This window comes from Danio aesculapii, chromosome 24 (genome assembly GCF_903798145.1).
Source record: "Danio aesculapii chromosome 24, fDanAes4.1, whole genome shotgun sequence".
Taxonomy (NCBI): Eukaryota; Metazoa; Chordata; class Actinopteri; order Cypriniformes; family Danionidae; genus Danio; species Danio aesculapii.
This window is the reverse complement of record NC_079458.1, coordinates 6,597,839-6,620,064: the sequence shown is the minus strand read 5'-3', so window position 1 is coordinate 6,620,064 and position 22,226 is coordinate 6,597,839. Positions and strand designations below refer to the sequence as shown.

The following is a 22,226-nucleotide window of genomic DNA, read 5'->3' as shown; positions in this document are numbered from 1 at the left end:
CTATTCCAAAAATTGTATATATTTGTATGAAAGAAATCCTATGAATTGAAACAAATTAGCTACTTTTCTGACAAGAAGTACAATTTTCTCATAATATCAAGAGAAAATTGTTTTATAAAACTGGATTGGAATATTTGGAATTATCATTTAATTGAGGACGTCAAAGGGAGACGTTGGCTTTTACAGAGTTCGCTTAGCAAAGCCTAAAGCGAAAGAAGTTTGGGGACAACAAAAAAATACATCCGGGTTAGTAAGATCACAAATGCTTCAGGTTATGTGCATTCACCTCGCGCACACACCCTGCGCAGCAAAGGGGCGTGGCCAGAGGCGCTGTAATATTACAGCAGAGAAAGCTAAAATGTCATTCAAATGCTGCTATTTCCACAGAGCTTGTTCTGTTTCTGTATTTGGGCTTCCAAAGGACACGACACAAAGAGAGAAGAGCTTAGTTTAATTTAAGTTCCAGAGAATTATAAATATATATATAGCTAGCATTTGACAAGGGAGAACTTCCACAATTTCTCTCAGTTCAGTGCTGGATTCAGCTAAAACCCCTCCAACCGACGAAGCTGTGGATTGTGAGCCATAACCTGTAAGTGTTTTTATTTGTTAAAATTAATCTATTACATGCACAGTGTCTAACAGTATGTTGTAGCGAGGACGTAAACAACGAGAAATGCTATTTGGCACCGCTAACAATTTAGCTACAAATTAATATTTATCTATAAAACCGCTGTAAACACACACACATTCTTCACCAGCGCTGCAGTGTCTCTCTATGCGGCCGCTATCCCTGCGTTCAACATCTCAAAGAACGACCTCGCAAAAGATATGAAATAGTTTATATTACTTACACATGCTTATTCTGAATATTTGAAAGACACTTTTTATTTTAGAGAGCAGGCGTGAGGTTCAGCTGTGTCCTCTACATTTTCTATCTGATTCAGGCAGCTAACACTGCTAACAGCTTCTCTGTTTACACAGCGCAAATGCACGTGCGTGATGTGGTGACGTGGAGCTGATGTTAGCTGACCAATCAGAGCCTCTTGAGGGCGGGCCTTTCAGAGGAACAAGGAAATATGACAGTCGTGTTCATGTTAGCTGAGTAGCTGTATATAATCAAAGATATATGAAAAAAATAACAACGAGATTTTCTAGAAATTAAGCATGAACACACATTGCTTTGCATCTTATAAACACAACCAAGCCTTAAAATTACACTGTGTACCAACCCTTTAATTGAATTTTTAGTCATTCATTCATTCATTCATTCATTTTCTTTTCGGCTTAGTCCCTTTATTATTCCAACTTATCTAGTTTGCCCTAGGATGCCCTTCCAGCCGCAACCCATCTCTGGGAAACATCCATACACACTCGTACACTACGGACAATTTAGCCTACCCAATTCACCTGTACCGCATGTCTTTGGACTGTGGGGGAAACCGGAGCACCCGGAGGAAACCCACGCAAACGCAGGGAGAACATGCAAACTCCACACACAAAAGCCAACTGACCCAGCCGAGGCTCGAACCAGCGACCTTCTTGCTTTGAGGCAACAGCACTACCTACTGCGCCACTGTGTCACCTTAATAGAACTATATGTGGACTCAAATGAAATAAGTTCATTTTAAGTTTTAAACAAATAAGTTCAATGTAATCGGTTTCCTCAAAGAGCGCGAGTTACCTTAACATGTTGGGTTTCACAGTGCTGGACTAGTGAAAAAGGGAACTGCAACACCATGGCATCAAAACAAAACCAAAACAAGTCTAAAATCATTTATACTACAGAGCAGTTGAGTGCTTGAGTCTGACTGCCTGTTGAACATTCTAAGGTGTGCAATGGACCCTTTTCACAAGCCTATTATGACGTGTTTAACGGTCATCAGCATCTTAAATCCTTTAAAGTTTGTTAAATATCTTGATTTTTTAAAAGACGTATGTATATTTATATGTATTTATGCATGTCTTATATCATCTTTGCTTCAAATTACAAAAAACGAATCATCGCTTCTGTGAGGCGTTTCTAATGCAGTGTCTATGGGACAGGACAGCAAACTTGACGTTATTCTCTCCTCTGGCTGCCGTCATCAGTCTCACACTATTTTTTCCTTTTTCTGAAAGTCTTTATAGCATCATCGTGGAGTTTTTCTTTTAATACTTGAGCAAATAAGATTGTATAATAATTATTTGTTGTATTCTTGCATTCACGTTTTCCCCAACTATGACGACTTCTGCAACTGAGGAACCAGGAAGTGTTAAAAGGGTCTATTATCTTCAAATAAACACACAGCTAAAGTAGTTCTAAACAGGTTTTGACCACATTACAACTTCACATATCACTACTCTCTCAAGTTATTTCACATCTAGGAGTCAAAAATCACATTAAAACACAACTGAAGGCTTTGGAAGAGATGTGTAAGAAAGTAGTCCAACACACACAGCAGTTTGAGGACAATAAAACCTGACAAATGTCTGATATACAACATCTGAGCGATGTCTTTAAGTGTAGAAACCATAGTATAAGTGCAATTATTCACTCATGTCTGTTGAATTATTTATTAAATATAATCTACACTTGGCTGAATTTACACTTCAGCTGAATTTAAACAAACAAATACAATTTAGTAACGTTCAACTTAAGTAGTTTGTTTAAATTCAGCCCATATAAATTGCTTGCAACCAGTTACCTTAAAAAAAGATGTAGTAAATTCAATAAATCTTTTTTTTTTCCAGTGTAAAACAGAGGTGTGTAAACTCAATCCTGGAGGGCCGGTGTCCAGCACAGTTTAGCTCCAACTCTACTTAAACACACCTACTTATATGCTGCGTCCCAATTTGCATACTTCTAATACACCCTAAATGTATGTACTTATTTTGTGAAGAAAAAAGTACACACTTTTGAGTGTGTAACAGAAGAGTATGCAAGCTTTTGGGACATACTACTTCCTCGTTAACAGATCGTGTTGCTTAGTTATGAGCCCTGTCAATCATCCACACATCCTCCACATTTCTTTCATATTTAATTTCCCACCTTATTGGAGAAGCAGCAGGTTAATCTCCCATTCACGAGTCTTTCATGCTGAGAAATCTCCTCAGGTGTTTGGATAATTCTGCATTCAGACGTTAATGTCCAAACATGTCTTTATATAAGTTCAGTATTGTTGTTGGAGATGAAATATAACACAGAAAACGTGATTTAAACATGTTCCAGTGGGCTAGATATTAATTAACAGTCATACAAACATCTTTACCGAAGACTCTCTGCTTGACGGTTGGTCTCGCGCGTCCATCATGTTTGTAGTTTGTTTACACTTTTCATCCGTGTTTGTAGTTCTAAATCGAATTCACGTCCTACGCGCAATGTATTGTGGGCAATATCAGCCGTTAGAGTATGGACCCTTCTACACTTCGAGTTTTTACCGGAAATAATAAACCATACGGGAATCTTTGGCATACTCTTTTCAACATACTACGATTTGGGACATACCAATTCTACTTTAAAATACTACTTGGGACGGATAGTATGCAAATTGGGACTCAGCAATAGATTTCTAGTGATCGTGAAGACACTGATTAGCACGGTCAGGTGTGTTTGATTAGTGTTGGAGCAAAACTCTGCAGGACACCAGCCCTCCAAGACCGAGTTTGCCCACCCCAGGTCTAGAACAAAATACTTGAGTGAATTTGAGATTTTTTTTGAGGTCTAAAAGTGTGATTTAGAAATTTAGGACCCAGCGGAAATCCTGAACACACTAACATCAAGACACTCTTCAGGACAGATTGAGTTCCAGCCTAATTTACAGTGAAGTAGATCTAATCTGCTCAATCAGAGGAAATAAAACAAGGGCACTTAAAGGGAGATCCATTTGACTCAGAGGATGCAAGTATACAGCGTCATGTAAATCGATGTCTTCTGGACTCCTTCCAGAGGATATTCAGTGTCTCCGAGTGTCTTTAAATACCCCTGCTCAGACCTGTGCTCGGGCTCAACTAAATTAAGGCACAGTGTGATGTCATGCTGAACCACACAAATGTTTATCCACACACATCCACTGTTCCCTAGCTGACGATTATTGGATTCATCATCATTTACAGAAACTGGTGGAGCTGATACCAATCCTTTATACAATCACAATAAGCAGCAAATTAAAAACAACCAGTTTATATAACATACTATACAAATCAATATGTTTTGGTAGTAACAATGAGTAACACAGATGGTGCCCAGCATACAAATCATTGTATTTTTTTTTTTATTATTATTTTGGAGTATATTGTTAGAATATACACGCACCGGCCACTTTATTAGGTACACCTGTCCAACTGCTTGTTAACGCAAATTTCTAATCAGCCAATCACATGGCAGCAACTTAACACATTTAAGCTGCGGTCACACTAGAGATTGAGCTTGCGAAATTCTGTCTTACGTCGCTGCGAAAAGGGGAGGGATTAAACAAGATGATTAGACATTAAAAAAAGTGAGCGATTGCTCCATGTTTTAAATTTCTGTCCAGAGAGGTCCTGTTTTGATCCTTGATTGGTCTCACGCAGTCAAGTGACGCGATTTCGCAGGTCAGAGTTCACCAAGCTTGAACTTTGCACCGCAGCAACCTGCGAAACTTGACGCATGACCTTGCGTTTCCGGTCTGACCCATTCGCCTGCGTATGAATGGAAGTCTATGGGGAGAAATGCTCAGTGTGACCGCAGCTTTAGGCATGTAGACATGGTCAAGACTGAAGATTCCATTAGTTAACATTAACTAAAAATAAAATGACTTAATTCACACTATATACAAAAAGTATTGCATTCAAAAGAATGAGACTTGTTTTCAGGCTCCTAAAATGTTGTTGTGTAATTGAATAGCTAAATTGCTAAATTAAAACAAATTGTGAGCTGTGAATACACATTAAAACCAAAGGATATGTCCACACTTTTTTTAAGATGTCCTTGTTAGAGTCTAACTTTTTATTTAACTACATGGTAATATTAATTAATTACATGTACTTACTGTATGCTTGGGTTAGACTGCGGTGTAAAGTTGGAGTTAATTGCATGTAATTATCCATTATTTATTATAATAACCATATATCAAATACATGAAACACACAAGAACACCTTAAAGGGATATTTCACCCAAAACTTTTAATTCTTGGTCATCATTTAATCATTCTTGACTTTAATTTTGAGTGAATCATCCCTTTAAAAATAACTAAAGTTTCTGTTAATATTAATTTAACTGACCTGAGACAATGAGATGATACCAACATTGCAGAATTGTGTTTTTTAATAACTTATTTTATCAAATATTAAAGAATACTGTAAGAAATTGGTCATTTTTAAAGCAAATATTCAATTTAAGTAACTAATGTTAACTAATGGGACTGTCCTTTTTTTATTTGTTTGTTTGTGCTTGTTTATTTATTGCCACATCAGCAACTTGGCAACTTCATGGAAAGATTAATATAGATAAAAGCATATTGCATATCAACAACAACAACAACTTTATATTTCAAGAAGATATGATACAAAAAAAGATAAATAAATAAACACATAGATAAACAAATAAATAGATAAACAAAGACATAAACAAATAAATAGATAGAGACAAAACAAATAAATAGATAAAGACAAAACAAATAAATAGATAAATAAGCAATACATGAATAAATAAATAAATAAATAAATAAATAAAAATATAAATAAATACATAGAAAAATAACGAATAAATAGATAAATAAATAAACACATAGACTAATAAATAATAAATAAATAAAGATAAATAAATAGATAGATTGTTAATAAATAAATAAATAAATAGATAAATAAATAAACACAGATAAATAAATAATTAAATAAATAAATAGATAGCTAAATAAATAAATACATAGATAAATAATAAATAGATAAAAAAATACACAGATAAATGATGAATGAATGAATAAATAACTAAATAAATAAATAAATAAATAAATAAATAAATAAATAGACAAATAATGAATAAATACATAGATAGATAATGACCAAAAAAATTAACACATAGATAAATAAATACATAGATAAATAAAGAATAAATAAATAAACACAGATTAAAAATAATAAATAAATAAATAAATAAATAAATAAATAAATACATACATAGATAAATAAATTTACAAAAATGTAATAAAAAAATAATAAATAAATATATAGATAAATAAATAAATAAAACATTTTACATTAAAAACATTTGATTTTTCAGTGTGATAAATGTCTTGCAACTTAAAATTCTTTCCAGAGATAAATGTTTAAAAACATCAACACCACCATCCTGTAAAGTGTGGCCCATGTTTAGTAAGATGATGATAACTACTGCGCTAAACCGAACTCAATTCCCAGGTTCATAATTGACATCTGCTTTACGGACCAGACAAACAAACAAGCGCATTTATGTCACAGCAATCCTCAAAGGTACAGCAGCAGCTCTACAGCAGAGCAGATGATCAGCGAGCAGAAGCCCTGGTGTAAATCCTGCGGGATTATTGCTTTGTGTCTAATGAGCATCAGCGCTGGTTTAAGTCTGGAGCTTCACATACCTGACGACAGCTGCTCCACTTTAGTGTAGTTTAGACAGAGCAGATCGTTGACCCAGGCTGTGATGTCATGCCTGCTCATCGTCTCCTGGGTGATTGAGGTAGAGTAAACGTTGACCGCCATCCCCCAGCTGTGGAGCAGACACACACAAACATTAGCATAACTAATACAGCACAATATATCACAAAATTATCATTATTACGATAATAATATATGCAATATACAGTGAGGAATATAGATATTGAGCAGATTTCTAAAAGTGCTGCTGACTTTAATTTTTCACCGGATGTTAGTAACACTCAAAGTAATCCATATATGCAAAGAAAATAAATCTAGTTAGCTTACAAATTAAGTTAAGTGTAATAAAATGAAATGACGCAGGGAAAAAGTATTGAACACACGAAGAAAAGGAGGTGTAGAGAGGCAGTAAAACCCCCTCTGCCCTTCATCAGTGTAAATGTATATCAGTTTCTTCAGTCCAACATCTACATTACCAGGATGATGAAGATGACACCAGGGGTTCGTTCTTCGTATGTCGCTTAAATGATCTAAGATGATTTAGCAGATCCTGGATCTGTTAATTTTGATAACTGATCTCTGGCTAATTTGGTTCGTCAAACAAGTTCGCAAATCAGATTAAAATGTCTGGAAGAACTGATTTGAGGTCGCTGCGTGTGTTGTGAACGACTGATCTATCGATCCTCGAAATCATGATCAGCAATGCAACGATTGGCTGACGGCACAGCAGCGTAATGACATCATCTGATTAATATTCAATTATCCATGTGAGCAAAATGACATAAAATTAGCATTTATCAATAAATTTTCTCTTTGAACCACCAGGTGGCAGTCTTTGTACTTTATTTCGGAGTGCAGATTGCATAAGTTTTATTAATATATATTTTTAACTTATGTATATATATATATATACTATTTTCCCAAATGTGTATAACTACTGTAAGTAAATATCAGCATTTGGTACATACTTTCAGTATTATCTTTGCTTGAACTGACCCAATCCAATCCTGTTCATTGTTTATTGGATGGCGAAGGGGTGTCGCGGACAAAAGTGAGCGGGATTGGGGTGTTGTGAATGATTGTGAAGAGGATTGGAGAGTCGCGGAAGAAAGTGAAAGTTAACAGTGGACAGGAAAGGAAGGCAGTTGAAGAGGGGGATTGGTAAAATGATGCCCAAATTAAGCCCTGGGTCCACTGCTTTGGAGTTGACATTGATAAGCTGCAAAAAGACGTGAGCATAAAGGCTGGTTTATACTTCTGCGTCGAGTGATCGCCAAGTCATGACGCCTACCTTGTGTGCAGCCGTGCATTTATACTTCTACATGCTGTTTGTGTTGCCGAAACACTAGCTGGCAGTAGGTTATGTTCCTCTGTCTCGAGTTTTTTCGCTGGTTTTTTGTTTTTTCTGAACACTACCTTAAATGTACAAGTAGCTAAAACTCACTCATCCCGAGTCAGGAACCGGTAGACGTGCAACAACATTAATCATAAGGTAAGCACAAAACATCTGGAGCTCCTTCACAGGACTCGACACTTGTAAACATTTGCTCCATCGGGTTCACGGCTCTCAGCACCGCCCACACTCGTCACCACTACCAAGTCGACCAATCACAGAGCTTGCGATAAGCATCATTGCGATATGTAGTTACATTTTTTGAGAGGTGCTCTTCAGTTTCGGCGTTAGTCACGGCAAAGTCTATGCGACCGCTGCGCCGGAGCATACGTGTGCGCTTGACACAGAAGCATAAATCAGCCTTAACAGTACATCAGTCAAGTACATTTTCATAGAAAACCAATGAATGAGTTCAAACTCAGCACACATAAAGAAGCGATAGATGCATAGGACAAACTCTAACACCCAGTGGATTAAATGATACAGCATTATTTAATGTTGTATATGTTTTAATTAAGGCAGATTATTTTTATTAATTATTTTACTTTATTAAATGTTATTTCTAATGATGGATGTAATGAAGGGTGTTTGTGTGAGAATTGCTTGTTATATTACGCATGGTGATTGGTTTATTCATTGGTTATAATTTTATTAAATATGCTGTGACTTTCTATGTGGATTATGTCTAATAAAATGTTACTTTGAATAAATCTTTGAGCAAGTGTTGCTTGCTTGTTTGTTTTCTGCACATTTTGACATAGAAAAATAATAGAAAAGTAGCACATTGCAAAGTGTTAACGTCTTCTTAGTATTCCAAACTATTTTCATTACATAAGTCTAATAAATGTGTAATAATCAATGAAAGAGTAACAAGCAAAAACCCAGTGAAAATCATTTAGCACAAGTCATGTGGGGTCAAATGGATTTGCTGCGGCAGCACAGAAAAAACCTAATTCTTATCAACATGTTGACAACACAAACTCCTCCAGTCTCAGTTACAACCACAGTGTTTGAGGGTCAATGTTTATAAACCTACGCTGGGCTTTTACAAGTAAAACCAGAGTTACTGATGACTTGATCCAGAGAGAAAGAATCACTTCTTTCTTAAGGGAATAATCCTGCACTTTTCTTTTACGTCAACAAACATCTGTGTGAAAGTGAAATCAAATAGGATGAAATCAAAATGGGCCACTTTAAACATATAAAATCATACGATTGCAAATTATTTTGGTTTTGAATATGTTAATCCAAACTAAACTGATCCAACCAGAGAGCCAGTATTTACATATTACCAACTTTACTCTCTAAAAGCGCTTTGCATAGCAGGTTTTTATCCACAAACACAGTGTAACGCGATCCTGATGTCAACTACAGGTAACGGCCATGTAAATAGTGTTATAGACATACAGAGAAAACTCCGCAATGTTAAACACAAGCAATTGAGTTGTGTTTTGTGTTTGCAGAATTGTGATTCTGGATGAGAATCCCCCCCACCCCCCACAGTCAATACTAATATTTTAAGCAAATCAATACGTACTGAATTTTTAATATGTGCTAAAGTATAGTCATTTTCCAAACTGGAGCAACTATACAATTGTTTTAGTGGAAAAATTGCTTTAGACTTGAGCTTTGTTGTTTTATGCTAATGTCTGTGCCCTTTAAAATCTGACAATAGGATTTAAAGCAGAACTTAATTTAGCAACAAAAAAAAAGAAAAACAGTGGTGTAAAGTAACAAATTACAAACACTCAAATTACTGTAACTGAGTAGTTGTTCTCAGGAATTTTACACTCAAAACATGATTTTTTTTTTTTGCTGCCTTTTCAAACAATTTATTCAAAATGAGCTGAAACACAACTCTTGATATTTTTGGGGACAACTCAATTGTTTTATGTTTAATCCACTTTAAATTGTTATTGTAACTTAATTGATTTGTGTTGAGAAAACATAATTAAATAGTGTACCCAGAATTTTTACAGTGTATTAAGTAACTAAGTAATTTTAAAAATGTGTACTTTTACTTTCACTAGAGTACATTTTTAGCACTGTATCAGTACTTTTACTCCAATATTTTCCTTCAACCAGAAGTCACTACTTTATTTTATTTATTTTTTTCTATTTGATTGGCTAAGTAGAATAATAAGTCCTATGATTCCCATGTAATAAAACACGTATTGACAGAGAGACGGGTCATGGTATCCAAATTTTGATACAGTCAACCCTCCTCCCTATTTTACCTCAGTATACAGTATTACTCTGCATAATAAAAAATTATGACGCAAGTCTCAGATAATTTTTAAATTGCCTAGTTCGCATTACTATGAATTACACTTAATCCTTGTCTCCTATAGGTGCATTGTTTTATAACAGTATTGAAACTAATATTGTTTCTATTTTTAGATCGCTCAGTATACCATAATACCGTATTACCGCCCAAGCCTAGTATGAGGACTGAAATCACCAAACGGCCTTAAACAATCAGTAAATTCCTTACAGAATAATACGTTTTCACACACATATGCACAATCACAATGTAAACGCATCAATCTTTCACATCGTAATACTACACACTTTGTAAAAGGCCTACTTTTTACTTATATTTTGAGTAATAGCTTTATTATAGCAGATAATTTAACTCTACTTGCACTACATTTTATGAGGCAAGTAATGGTACTTTTACTTGAATTAGATTTTTCTGTATTCTTCCCAACACTGCTCAAAACACAATTTTAATGGGTGTAAACTTTGTGGCAAGAAAATTAGGGGTAATAATACAACTAATCTTTTGTCCCACCACTTTTGTTGTGCAATGCAAATCCCCAAATGGCCTTAAACAATCACTAAAATTCCCTACAGAATATTACGTTTGCACACACATGCACAAATACAATGTAAATGCATCAATCTTTCACATCGTAATACTTAATACACACTTTTAAAAGGCCTACTTTTTATGTATACTTGGAGTAATATTTACAACAAATACTTTTACTCGCAATACATTTTTGGGCAAGTAATGGTACTTTTTCAGTACTCTTTCCATCACTGCACAAAACACCATTTTAATCGGTGGAAACTTTGTGGTAAGAAAAATTGGGTTAATAATACAACAAATCTTTTGTGCCACCACTTTTGTTGTGTGATACAAATCACCAAATGGCCTTAAACAATTACTAAATTCCCTACAGAACATTACGTTTTCAAACACACATCCACAAATACAATGTAAACACATCAATCTTTCACATCGTAATACTCACCACACACATTTTGACCCACATTTTTATTGGGTGGAAACTTTTGTGACAAGAAAATTAGGGTTAATAATACACCAAATATTTTGTGCCACCACTTGTAAAATTGTCTTGTATTTATTCTTATGCAATTCATTTTTATCTGTTCAATATTAGATTATAAACATCACCGCACAACATGTATAATAAAATAACCTAATGAAATCAACCAAATTAAATCACCGCCAATAAAAAGATCAACTACATCAACCCCATTCCTTATGAATTCCCAGAACATCCTCTCCTCACATCAATGATGAACTGAATCCCTCAAGAAAAAGCCACATCTCTTATATAAATCTCCCTTAAAATCCCTCCAGGATGACAAATCTTCCTCCCTAATAATTTCCCATGACTTTAATAAGCTTAAACACACCAGACATTAGCGTTGTGCTTAAATAGCAGATTCGTCTAAATTTAGCAGTTAAGATAAACAGTTTAGTGAGATGCTGGAATGAAGGGGGAGGGAAAAAGCAGCCAACAAAATCAGTGTCAACAAAAGCCATCAGCCCAAAACATGTTTCCAGACCCATAAAACGCATGCAATCACATTTTTCACACATCCAAAGGGTATCAGCCGCTATTATGCACAACACGCCGTTAATCTTCACACATATTTGGGGATGAGATGGAATGAATTAGAGTACGCAATGGCTGACTGCTTAGTGAACATACAGGCCATGCACTGTCAAAACCTGGGAAAGCAGTCTGTCAGCGCACATCCCAGCTCGTATCCATCCTAAATTATTCGACAAACATTTGGAGAAAACGCCCAAAGAATGAAAGCATACGACAAAAAGCGTTTAATTTGATTTTTAAGGGTTGCACCATCGGGGGAAACGCCATAGCTGCCACAGGAAAAGCCCCTCCGTTGGATATAACGCAGCCATAATGTGAGTGTGATTGGGAGTGCATGGATAAAAACGGCCCGATTGTGATGTTTTATGCTAAATGCATTGATTGAAGCTCGGATAAAGCGCTGGTTTTCTTTGTAAGCGGCCGGCGGATGGTAATAGCAGCGGTGTACCTGTAGGCGCGCTCTCCCCGCACTGTGTTCTTTCTGTAGGGAATGATGTTGGTGCCGTTGTTGTCCGGAATGATGTCGTTGTTGTTCTCTCCATTGGGGGACAGAGCTTGGGTCGGACCGGGCATTTGGCTCTGTGAAATACTCGAAAGGACGAGGAAAGGGACGTCGGGGCTGTTCCCTGCCGTCTGCCTGCTTGCTCTCAGTGTAAATCCCGAGTAAATGTATATATGTGTGTGTGTGTGTGTGTGTGTGTGTTTGTATGGATGTGTCTTCTGCTCGAGAGCGACCTCTCAGGTGAGTCGCGGAACTGCAGTCATGTGACTTTGGGAGGGGTGCTTCACATTTCAGCCAGAGTAACTTTGACTACTAAGTACATCATTTGAAGTTTTAAGATTTTTCATAGTAATTTGGTTAAATCTTTCTGGTTTGACGTGGGCAGCTGGATAAAACAATGCATTTCGTTGTTTCCATCTATTTGTTGGGACAATTTGGAGTACATCTGAACAACAAAACTGATTACCAGTCTAAAATTCCTCATTCATAAATGAAAACTTAAATAAAAACAGCTCCTCATCTGACTGTCTTTAAAAAGGAGTTCAGCACCTATACAGACACTTTAAAAATAACAAAAGCTTCAAAAATGGTATGATTTGTTTAATGAATATGGTTTTATTTAACCCCTTACAAAGTTCCAATTTGATGTTTGCACTCTATGTTGATTATTTCTGTTAAGTTATTTTATACATGATGATTATATGGCTTAGTATTTGACTCATTGTATATTGGACATTTCCCAGTCTGTCTGTGAAAGATTACATTGGAATTGATTTTGCCCTAAATTGTTAAGTTTTTTTGAAAAAGAAATAAATAAAAAGATCTTATATGATGCGTGTATTAGGGCTGTACAATATATCGTTTCAGCATCGGTATTGCAACCTGCAGATGTGCAATAGTCGTTCAGTTTATAAATTGGGATTATAGTTGACCAGGAGCCACAGATTTTTGGATTCACTGAAGAGTTTGACCATAATGGAGTTACAGTGCTCAGCATAATTGAGTACACCTCATTTTGAAAATGAATATTTTTATCAATTTCTCAGTAAATATAGGCAGTGTAACAGATTTATTAAACAGATATATTTATTAAAATAATATTTTAGTCACCAAACATCTTATGAAATTAAAAGATCATACAATTAAATTCAAGCAAAATTTAGCAAAAAAAATTTACAACCTGCAAAACTAAATTTCTCCATTTTTTGCTTCTCTTGATTTTTCCTCTTTTGTAAATTTGCATTTAATATTTTTCTATAACATATAAATTTGGGTGTACTAGTTTTGGTCCGTTATCGTAAATTATTTTGTTAGATAAGCTCCAGATTTGGCTTCGGTACGGACTAATCTAATGTATATTTGCACAAATATAATATTGTATAGCTTCCTGTTCAAAATATGAATTCAAAAGAGAGATTTGTGAGGTGTGTACGTACATATGTTGAGCACTGTATCCTTTGCATGTGATTTTAAGGTCTGTGAATGTGTAAATATTCGGGCATCAGAGTTTAAAGTACTCGGGCACATGAAATTGTACTTTTTGTGACTAATAAAGATCTAATTATTGAATTAATTACACAACAAAGACTACAGTGTTATTTTGCATTTGATTATTCAGTCTCTGTACCTGAATACTGTGGTTAAATATTTCACTTCTACCCTCCCAATAATAATCCAGAATAATTTTCCAGAATACTCCCAATCAGTCTAAATTAATGAATTATTTCCAAATAGAAATGCTCCAGTTATCTGGTCAATGTATTCATAATCTCAATACAAATTACAGCAAAACAAAATATCGAAATGTCAAATTTTTCCAATATCGTGCAGCCCTATGTATACTTATGAATGTAGTACACCTCAAAGCCCTCAGGGGTTTCCTCTTAAAGGGATAGCTCACACAAAAATTAAAATTAATGATTTATTTTCCCTCTTTAGTTTTAAACCTTTATGACAGGGATGTCCAAAGTCAGTCCTGGAAGGCCAGTGTCCTGCATAGTTTAGCTCCAACTTCCTTCAACACGCCTCCCTGGAAGTTTCTAGTCTGACGGTGCGGTCACACTTGACTTTTCCTCCCATAGACTTCCAATCATACGCACGCGAATGCGTCAGACCGGAAACGCGGGGTCATGCGTTAAGTTTCGCAGGTTGCTGCGGTGCAAAGTTCAAGCTTGGTGAACTCTAACCTGCTAAATCGCATCACTTGACTGCATGAGACCAATCGAGGATCAAAACAGCACTTCTCTGGGCAGAAATTTAAAACATGAAGCAATCACTGGCTTTTTTTAATGTCTAATCATCTTGTTTAATCCCGCCCCTTTTCGCAGCGCCACACGACAGAATTTCGCACACACAAAGCCCAGTGTGACCGTAGCTTAAGAGCTTGATTGGCTGGTTCAGGTGTGTTTAATTGGGGTTGGAACTAAAATATGCAGGACACCGGCCCTCCAGGACCAAGTTTGGACACCCCTGCTTTATGAGCTTCTTGTGTTGAACAAAAAAGATGATATTTTGAAGAATGCTGGGTGCTGGCACCCATCAACTTCCATAGTATTTTTTCTACCATGGAAGTTCATGAGTGCCAGAAATCAACATTCTTTTAAATATCAGAACAGAAGAAATTTGTAGGTTTTCTGAACAAGTGGTGAGTAAATGACGATAGAATTTCATTTTTGGGGGAACTGTCCCTTTAAATCAAAGACCTGCATCTGCATCCCCAAAATATGTCAGTTATTATTTTGATGTGGATTCTTTCCTATATGTATATGAAAGCTTGTTTTCAAAACAGGATGACAAACATAATAAATCAATAAAGTAATAGTGACTTCTCACATTTCTGACTTTTCTTGAAATGCTGAATTTTTAACACAATTCTAGACATTTAAATGTGCTGCATGTCAGTTTCTGACTCTTCTAAAGCATAAAAATACCATAATATGTTTGTAGATATTTAGGAAAACATGCTAAGTGAACATTCTTGTTTATCTGAAAAACAATGCTGAATGCATGAACACGTGTTTCATAAATGTGTTTTCAGTGCTGGAACGTCTGTCTTTGTTTTGGTCATTTAACCCGCCCAATGTTAGTTTAGCCAATTATATTTCAGCACCCCAGGTCACCTGGGTGGAAAACAGCATATTTCAATCATTTAGTCAGGAAGGCTCTCAAAGCATGTGTCTGTGACCAAAATCAGAAGCAGATTCAGAGTTCCACATGGGGTGGTTATCAATTAATTGATATAAATATTACAAGCGTAAACATTAGGTAAGCATGTTACATAGTAACCACGTGCACTAACAACACGCTGTGTGACGAGATTTGCAGTGATAAGCAATTTGGCAATTTGATAAGCAATTTGAACAGTCCAATTGCTTATCACTGCAAATCTAGTCACGTAGCGTGTTGTTAGGACATGGGGTTACAATGTAACAGGCTCACCTAATGTTTACGCTTGTAACCTCATGTGGAACTCTGAATCTGCTTCTTATTTCGGAGTTTGCTACTGTCCACCAAAGGTTGCATTTTGGTCACAGACGCATGCTTTGAGAATCTTTCTGACTGAATGAATGAATGAAATATGCTGTTTTCCATGAAGGAAACCCGGGGTGCTGAAATATAATTGGCTAAACTGGCATTGGGCGGGTTAAAAGAACCAAGAAAGCCGTTCTGGCACATAATGCACATTTTCAAAGCAGAATATCTGACTTTAGAATTGTTTTTCAGAAAAACAAGAATGTTCACCTAGCATGTTTCCTAAATATCTGCAAACATATTATAGTATTTTAATGTTTTAGAAGAGTCAAAAACTGACATACAGCACCTTTAAATTATAAATTCAAAAGGCAAGACACAAAATCTGAAATCTGAAATAAAGTCAGAACTGCTTTATAAGTCAAAACTGTGAAACAAAGTCACAATTACCTTATTTAGTCTGTGACACACACACAAGATTCCATACATACTAGCTATTATCTCATACACGAGGGGAAAAAAGTGAGTTAAAAGTTCAGAAATATGTTAAGTGTTGACGCAGACATTCCATTACATGACTAAACTGCTTATCTGGCCTGCTACATTTTAATGAATCTACTTTTTGCTCACAACTAACGTATGAAATGAATGCAGCATCCTGTTTAAATGTTATCATCGTCCTTATAGGAAGACAAAATACAGTTGATTACAATTGAACATTCATAAAAACAAATCTTCCGCATATTATAATAATTCTTGAAAATGATGCAACAAAGACTGGGGTAACAATGATACTATAAAATTCACCTTTGCAAAACATGAATAAATTAAAATTGTACAAATAATGAAATAGAAAATAGTCATTTTAAATTATATAAATACACTCACTGGCCACTTTATTAGGTACACCTGTCCAACTGCTTTTTAAATTTTTAAATCTGCCAATCACGTGGCAGCAACTCAATGCATTTAAGCATGTAGACATGGTCAAGATGATCTGCTGCAGTTCAAACTGAGCATCAGAATGGGGAAGAAAGATGATTTGAGTGACTTTGAACGTGACATGGTTGTTTTTGCCAGATGGGCTGCTCTGAGTGTTTCAGAAACTGCTGATCTACTGGGAATTCACACACAACCATCTCTAGGGTTTACAGAGAATGGTCAGAAAAACAGAAAATACCCAGTGAGCGGCACTTCTGTGGGCGCAAATGCCTTTTTGATGCCAGAGGTCAGATGAGAATGGCCAGACTGGTTCCAGCTGATAGAAAGGCAACAGTAACTCAAATAATTACTCATTACAACCGAGGTCTGCAGAAGAGCATCTCTGAACACACAACTTGTCCAACCTTAAGGCAGATGGACTATAGCAGCAGAAGATCAAATCATGTGCCACTCCTGTCAGCTAAAAACAGGAAACTGAAGCTACAATTCGCACAGGCTTCACAACGTTTTTTCAATCTTCTATTGTCTCATTTTGGAGCAATAGAAGATTGAAAAAAACGTTGCCTGGACTGATGAGTCTCTTTTTCTGCTGCGACATTTGGATGGTAGGGTCAGAATTTGGTGTCAATAACACCATGGATCCATCCTGCCTTGTATCAACAGTTCAGGCTAGTGGAGGTGGTGGTGTAATGAATCATCTCAGACTGGTTTCATCAACATGACAATGAGTTCACTGTACTCAAACGGCCTCCACAGTCACCAGATCTCAATCCAATAGAGCACCTTTGGTGGTGGAATGGGAGATTCACATAATGGATGTGCAGCCGACAAATCTGCAGCAACTGCATGATGCTATCATGTCAATATGGAGCAAAATCTCTGAGGAATATTTCTAGTACCTTGTTGAATCTATGCCATGAAGGATTAAGGCAGTTCTGAAGGCAAAACGGGGTCCGACCCGGTACTAGTAAGGTGTACCTAATAAAGTGGCCGGTGAGCAAATATTTAATAATATTACAGTTGTTGTTGTATTTCTGATCAACAAAAGACAGGTCTGGTCAGCAAAAATAGACTATTTAAAAAGAAAAAAATATCACTGACCCCAAACTATAAATCTCAAGCCAAAAATGAGTATGTGATGCTTTATAAATTCTAGATACTGTATGTGGGTATTTATGTGACGTGCCAGGGGCTCATTTTTCTTCCCTGCACTGCAAAGAAGGCTGTGATTTAATTCATTATATACACACACAATAGACCATGTTTAAACAAGGCTCTTGTGAATGTATGTAGTGTGACATCTTTACAACGCAGTCTCTCTCCAACCAATCAAACCTGTTTTTTTTAGAGTCAAAACAAAGAGATAAATGATCTGAAATCAGTCCACCAGGTCATGACATTAGTGAGGTTATTTATGCTTTCCTCCTGCTTCAGTAAAACACAACTAACTGTTCAATTTTCAGCCTGTTCAAGCTCTAGAAAAGATCTTATTGGGGTAAAAAAAGGTTGATGTTTTATATAATAGTTATAAATAACGTTGCTTTTGACGTTATTCAAGATAATCTTTAGCTAAAAGGTATTTACTCCAACATACCAGGCATTCAAATGCTATCATATTCACGCAGATCATTAGGAAACTGCTTTGAAGACTGAAGAAACATATGCAATATACATATGCTGCATCAATAAATCAATCGGCTGATAATGCAATTGATTACTGCATTAATCAATAGTTCATAAAAAGTTCAGAGGATTCAACGACATTTTGAACTAAAAGCTTTAAAGTACACGTGAAATCAAAACTAATCATATTGATTTTGTTAGATCACGTTGCTAGTTTTGGGGGCAACAATTCATCAGTGCATGTCATTAAGACAAAAAAAGTTTGCCTAAAATTGGAATCTGAAAATTTCCTGATTGTTTTCAGTTCTCAGATTACATCTGTCTCAGGTATTGGGCGTGACTAACATAGTTAGCCACGCCCCTCCAGCTGTCAGTTTTGACAGCGCTATGACAACAAACAAAAATGGTAAAGAGGAGGAGTCTGTTAGGTTGTAATAACTCTCCCAAAACCCTTTTTCCTGATTTGTCCGAATGAAACGCCTACTTTACTACATCCAATCAGCTTGCAGTAAAAAAAAAACCAAGAAAAAAAAAAAAAAAAACAAGTCACACCCACTTTTTTTCTCATTTAATATTCTGTTTCTCTAGGAACTGCATCACAATATTTAAAAAAATGGTCACAGCTTCCGGTTCATGCAGACTTTAAACTTTTTTTGCCAATGCTGTACGCTGTAGTTCATTTTTCAATAATGCAAATAAAAAACAGCACTTTTACTTTTGTTGTGTACATTATAAATTGTATAATGCTGATTATAATTATGATACAGAAAAGTAGCATAGTCCAGAATGTAAAGCATTTTACCAGTGATCTCAGACCTTTGGACCTGATTTATACAAGTTCCTAAAGCAGCACTAAAAATGTTAAACCTGCAGTCATTAAAGGGATAGTTCACCCAAAAATGAGTATTTACTCTCCCTCGAGTGGTTCCAAACCTTTATGAGTTTCTTTCATCTGTTGGACACAAAATAAGAGGTTTTGAAGAAAGCTGAAAATCCTTAACCATTGACTTCAATAGTAGGAAAAACAAATACTATGGAAGTCAATGGTTACAGGTTTCCAACATTTTTCTAAATGTCTTCCTTTGTGTTCAACAGATGAAAGAAACTCTTAAAGGTTTAAAACAATGAGTAAATGATGACAGAAGTTTTATTTTTTTGTTGTTGTTTGTGTGTAAACTATCCCATTAAGCTGGTTGTGTTGCAGATTACTGCATTTCAATGGCACCAGTCAGTTCAATTGCCTTTTGTTGGCTTGTTTCTCCTCACAAGTATTTGCAGGCACCTTTATATTTTATACAAATATATGTTCAACGCGTACATAAATGTTGGGTATTTCGTCCACATATTGCACCTTGCTTGTCACCAAACCCCATTCAATCCATTTCTCCAAGGAGCAGGAAGTGTGTTTATCAAATTAACAACTTAATAATATATTAAAGGGAACAAAACGATTAAACAAAAACAAAACAGCACAAATATGAGTCAGTGATATTATACATTTATTAATCACGCCATCAGAAAAGACATAATGTGACAGTTAGGGTTAGGGTTAATGAAAGAACAGCTGCTGCTACGCTAACAAGCTAAACAGCCTTCATGATCTTTGAACTTAACGGTTAAATCAAACAAAACTCAATGGTTTCCTACAGGCTCGGTCCTGCCCCTGCAAATCCCAAACTCTCCAAATAAGAGATCACATTAACAGTTTAAAGACAGCGCCTGATATAAGCTCGACTCACCCGTGAACTCAACAGCAAATCCGACCAAACCAGCTGCGCGTCTCCGTTCGCACCCCACCCTCCAGCGCCCGGAGAACCAGCTCTCAAGCCGCCTGTCCACCGGTTGCTGCTGATTGGCTGACGCTCCGTCAATCTATCCACTGATTGGTTGATAGTTGGTAGGCTGTTGTTTTTCTCATAGGCTTCTCCGCTGTTTGGTTGACGAAAGCAACGGATGTTGTTTTTCTAGGCCAATAGGAACGCAGTGCGCTGTTTGTTGAATAGATGCTTCTAGGTTTCCTTATGGTTTATGATTCTATGTATCAAAGGGAAACGAGCGAGGAGTTATTTATTACGACGGGAAACATGTTTGGATGAGAGATAAAAGGCTAAATTTAGAATAAGAGCCTGCCTTTGTTTCATTGTAAGAGTCCTTGCTTCTGAATAATGGTAAGCAGAGCCATCTGTGAAATCAATATTTATAACAAAATAATCCCCTAAAGCCTTTAGTAAATTATTTACATACAGTTCACCCTCGATAAGAGTCTCATTTACGTGCATACCAAATTTAATTGAGCATTATATGAGATAATAATTAATTAATATGTTGATTTGTTCGTTCATATAAATGTAATTTATTTTATCCAGCTGCCAAGGAAACATTTACAGTAGATTGAATTACTGAAGAATTAAACATTAATCAATACAATTTAACAAAACAATTCTGCATAAAAATTTATAAATAAATAATATTCAATAATAATTATGCATTTATATTACTATATATTATATTATTAATAAATATTAATGATATCAAAATAAATAGTAATTATATTTTTATTTTTATTTCAGATTTATTCAGTGGTCTCAATTCCTGGAGGGAATGTGTTTGATTAGTGTTGGAGTAAAACTGAGCAGAGCTGCGGCCCTCCAGGAATGCAGTTTGAGACTTTTTTATTTAGTCATTTTTAATAAAGTCATGTTTTTGTAATTTGAAATACAAATAAAATATATATAATTACTATTTTAATTTACCATTATTTGTATTTTTATTGATGATAATTTCTAAAAATAATTAATGACATTATTAATATTCAATATTCTTAACAAATAAATGTTAATAAATAAACTAATAATAGGCCTATATCAGTAATGCTAAAATCAAACAGCTTATTAGTAATTAATAGATACAACTGAACAAAACAATTGTGCATAATGATGTATAAAGCCATTTTTAACAAAGCAAATAAATAGTAATTAGGCCTATATTTTATTTGTTATATTTTAGTCATTTTACAGTCATATTTTTGTAATTTCTTAACTAAAAACACAAAAATATAAAATCTGAAATACGAACACAATATAATTACTATTTTTAATGAACTATTATTGGTATTTTTATTAATGATAATTAATAAAATAATTTATGACATTATTAATATTCAATATTATTAATAAAACAAATATTAATTAAATTCTATAAGTCAGAAATAGGTTAGAAAATGTGCGACAATCTATAGGCCAATTTGTATTTGTATTAATAATAAAAAAAATGAATCAACATGATATTTGTGTTCAGCATGTAACTTATTACAACCATTATAACATAATGTTGATTAAAAACAAGCTCAGTACTGACATCTAGTGGCTGTTATTTATATTGCATCAAGATTTTCATTCATTCATTTTCTTTTCGGCTTAGTCCCTTTATTAATCCGGGGTTTGCCACAGCCGAATGAACCGCCAACTTATCCAGCACATGTTTTACACAGCGAATACCCTTCCAGTTGCAACCCATCTCTGGGAAACATCCATACACAGTCACTCACACACATACACTACGGACAATTTTGCTTACCCAATTCACCTGTACCGCATGTCTTTGGACTGTGGGGGAAACCGGAGCACCCGGAGGAAACCCAGGCGAACACAGGGAGAACATGCAAACTCCACAAAGAATCGCCAACTGACCCAGCTGAGGCTTGAACCAGCGACCTTCTTGCTGTGAGGTGACAGCACTACCTACTGCGTCGCCCTCTCAAGATTTTAATAATCTGTTCTAATAAAGTCATGCAAAATACAGACACAGACAGCTCGGATTTTATTAAATAACATT

The 22,226-nt window shown here is 35.5% G+C and overlaps 1 protein-coding gene across 2 annotated transcripts in view; it reads right to left on the bottom strand.

Moving 5' to 3' along the window:
* Positions 1 to 20,224, bottom strand: part of mapre2 (microtubule-associated protein, RP/EB family, member 2) — a 34,144-nt gene extending 13,920 nt beyond the window's left edge. Inside the window, exons 1-2 of one of the 2 annotated variants that reach the window (XM_056450569.1) lie at positions 20,132 to 20,224; positions 6,574 to 6,701 (exon numbers count right to left, since the gene is read on the bottom strand). In XM_056450569.1, coding sequence (XP_056306544.1) covers positions 6,574 to 6,694 — 121 coding nt within the window. In that variant the 5' untranslated portion in view covers positions 6,695 to 6,701; positions 20,132 to 20,224. Of the gene's footprint in view, positions 1 to 6,573; positions 6,702 to 12,302; positions 12,573 to 20,131 lie in introns of those variants that run through there. The other variant, XM_056450568.1, reaches the window with a different exon arrangement.
* Positions 20,225 to 22,226: the final 2,002 nt, after the last annotated feature.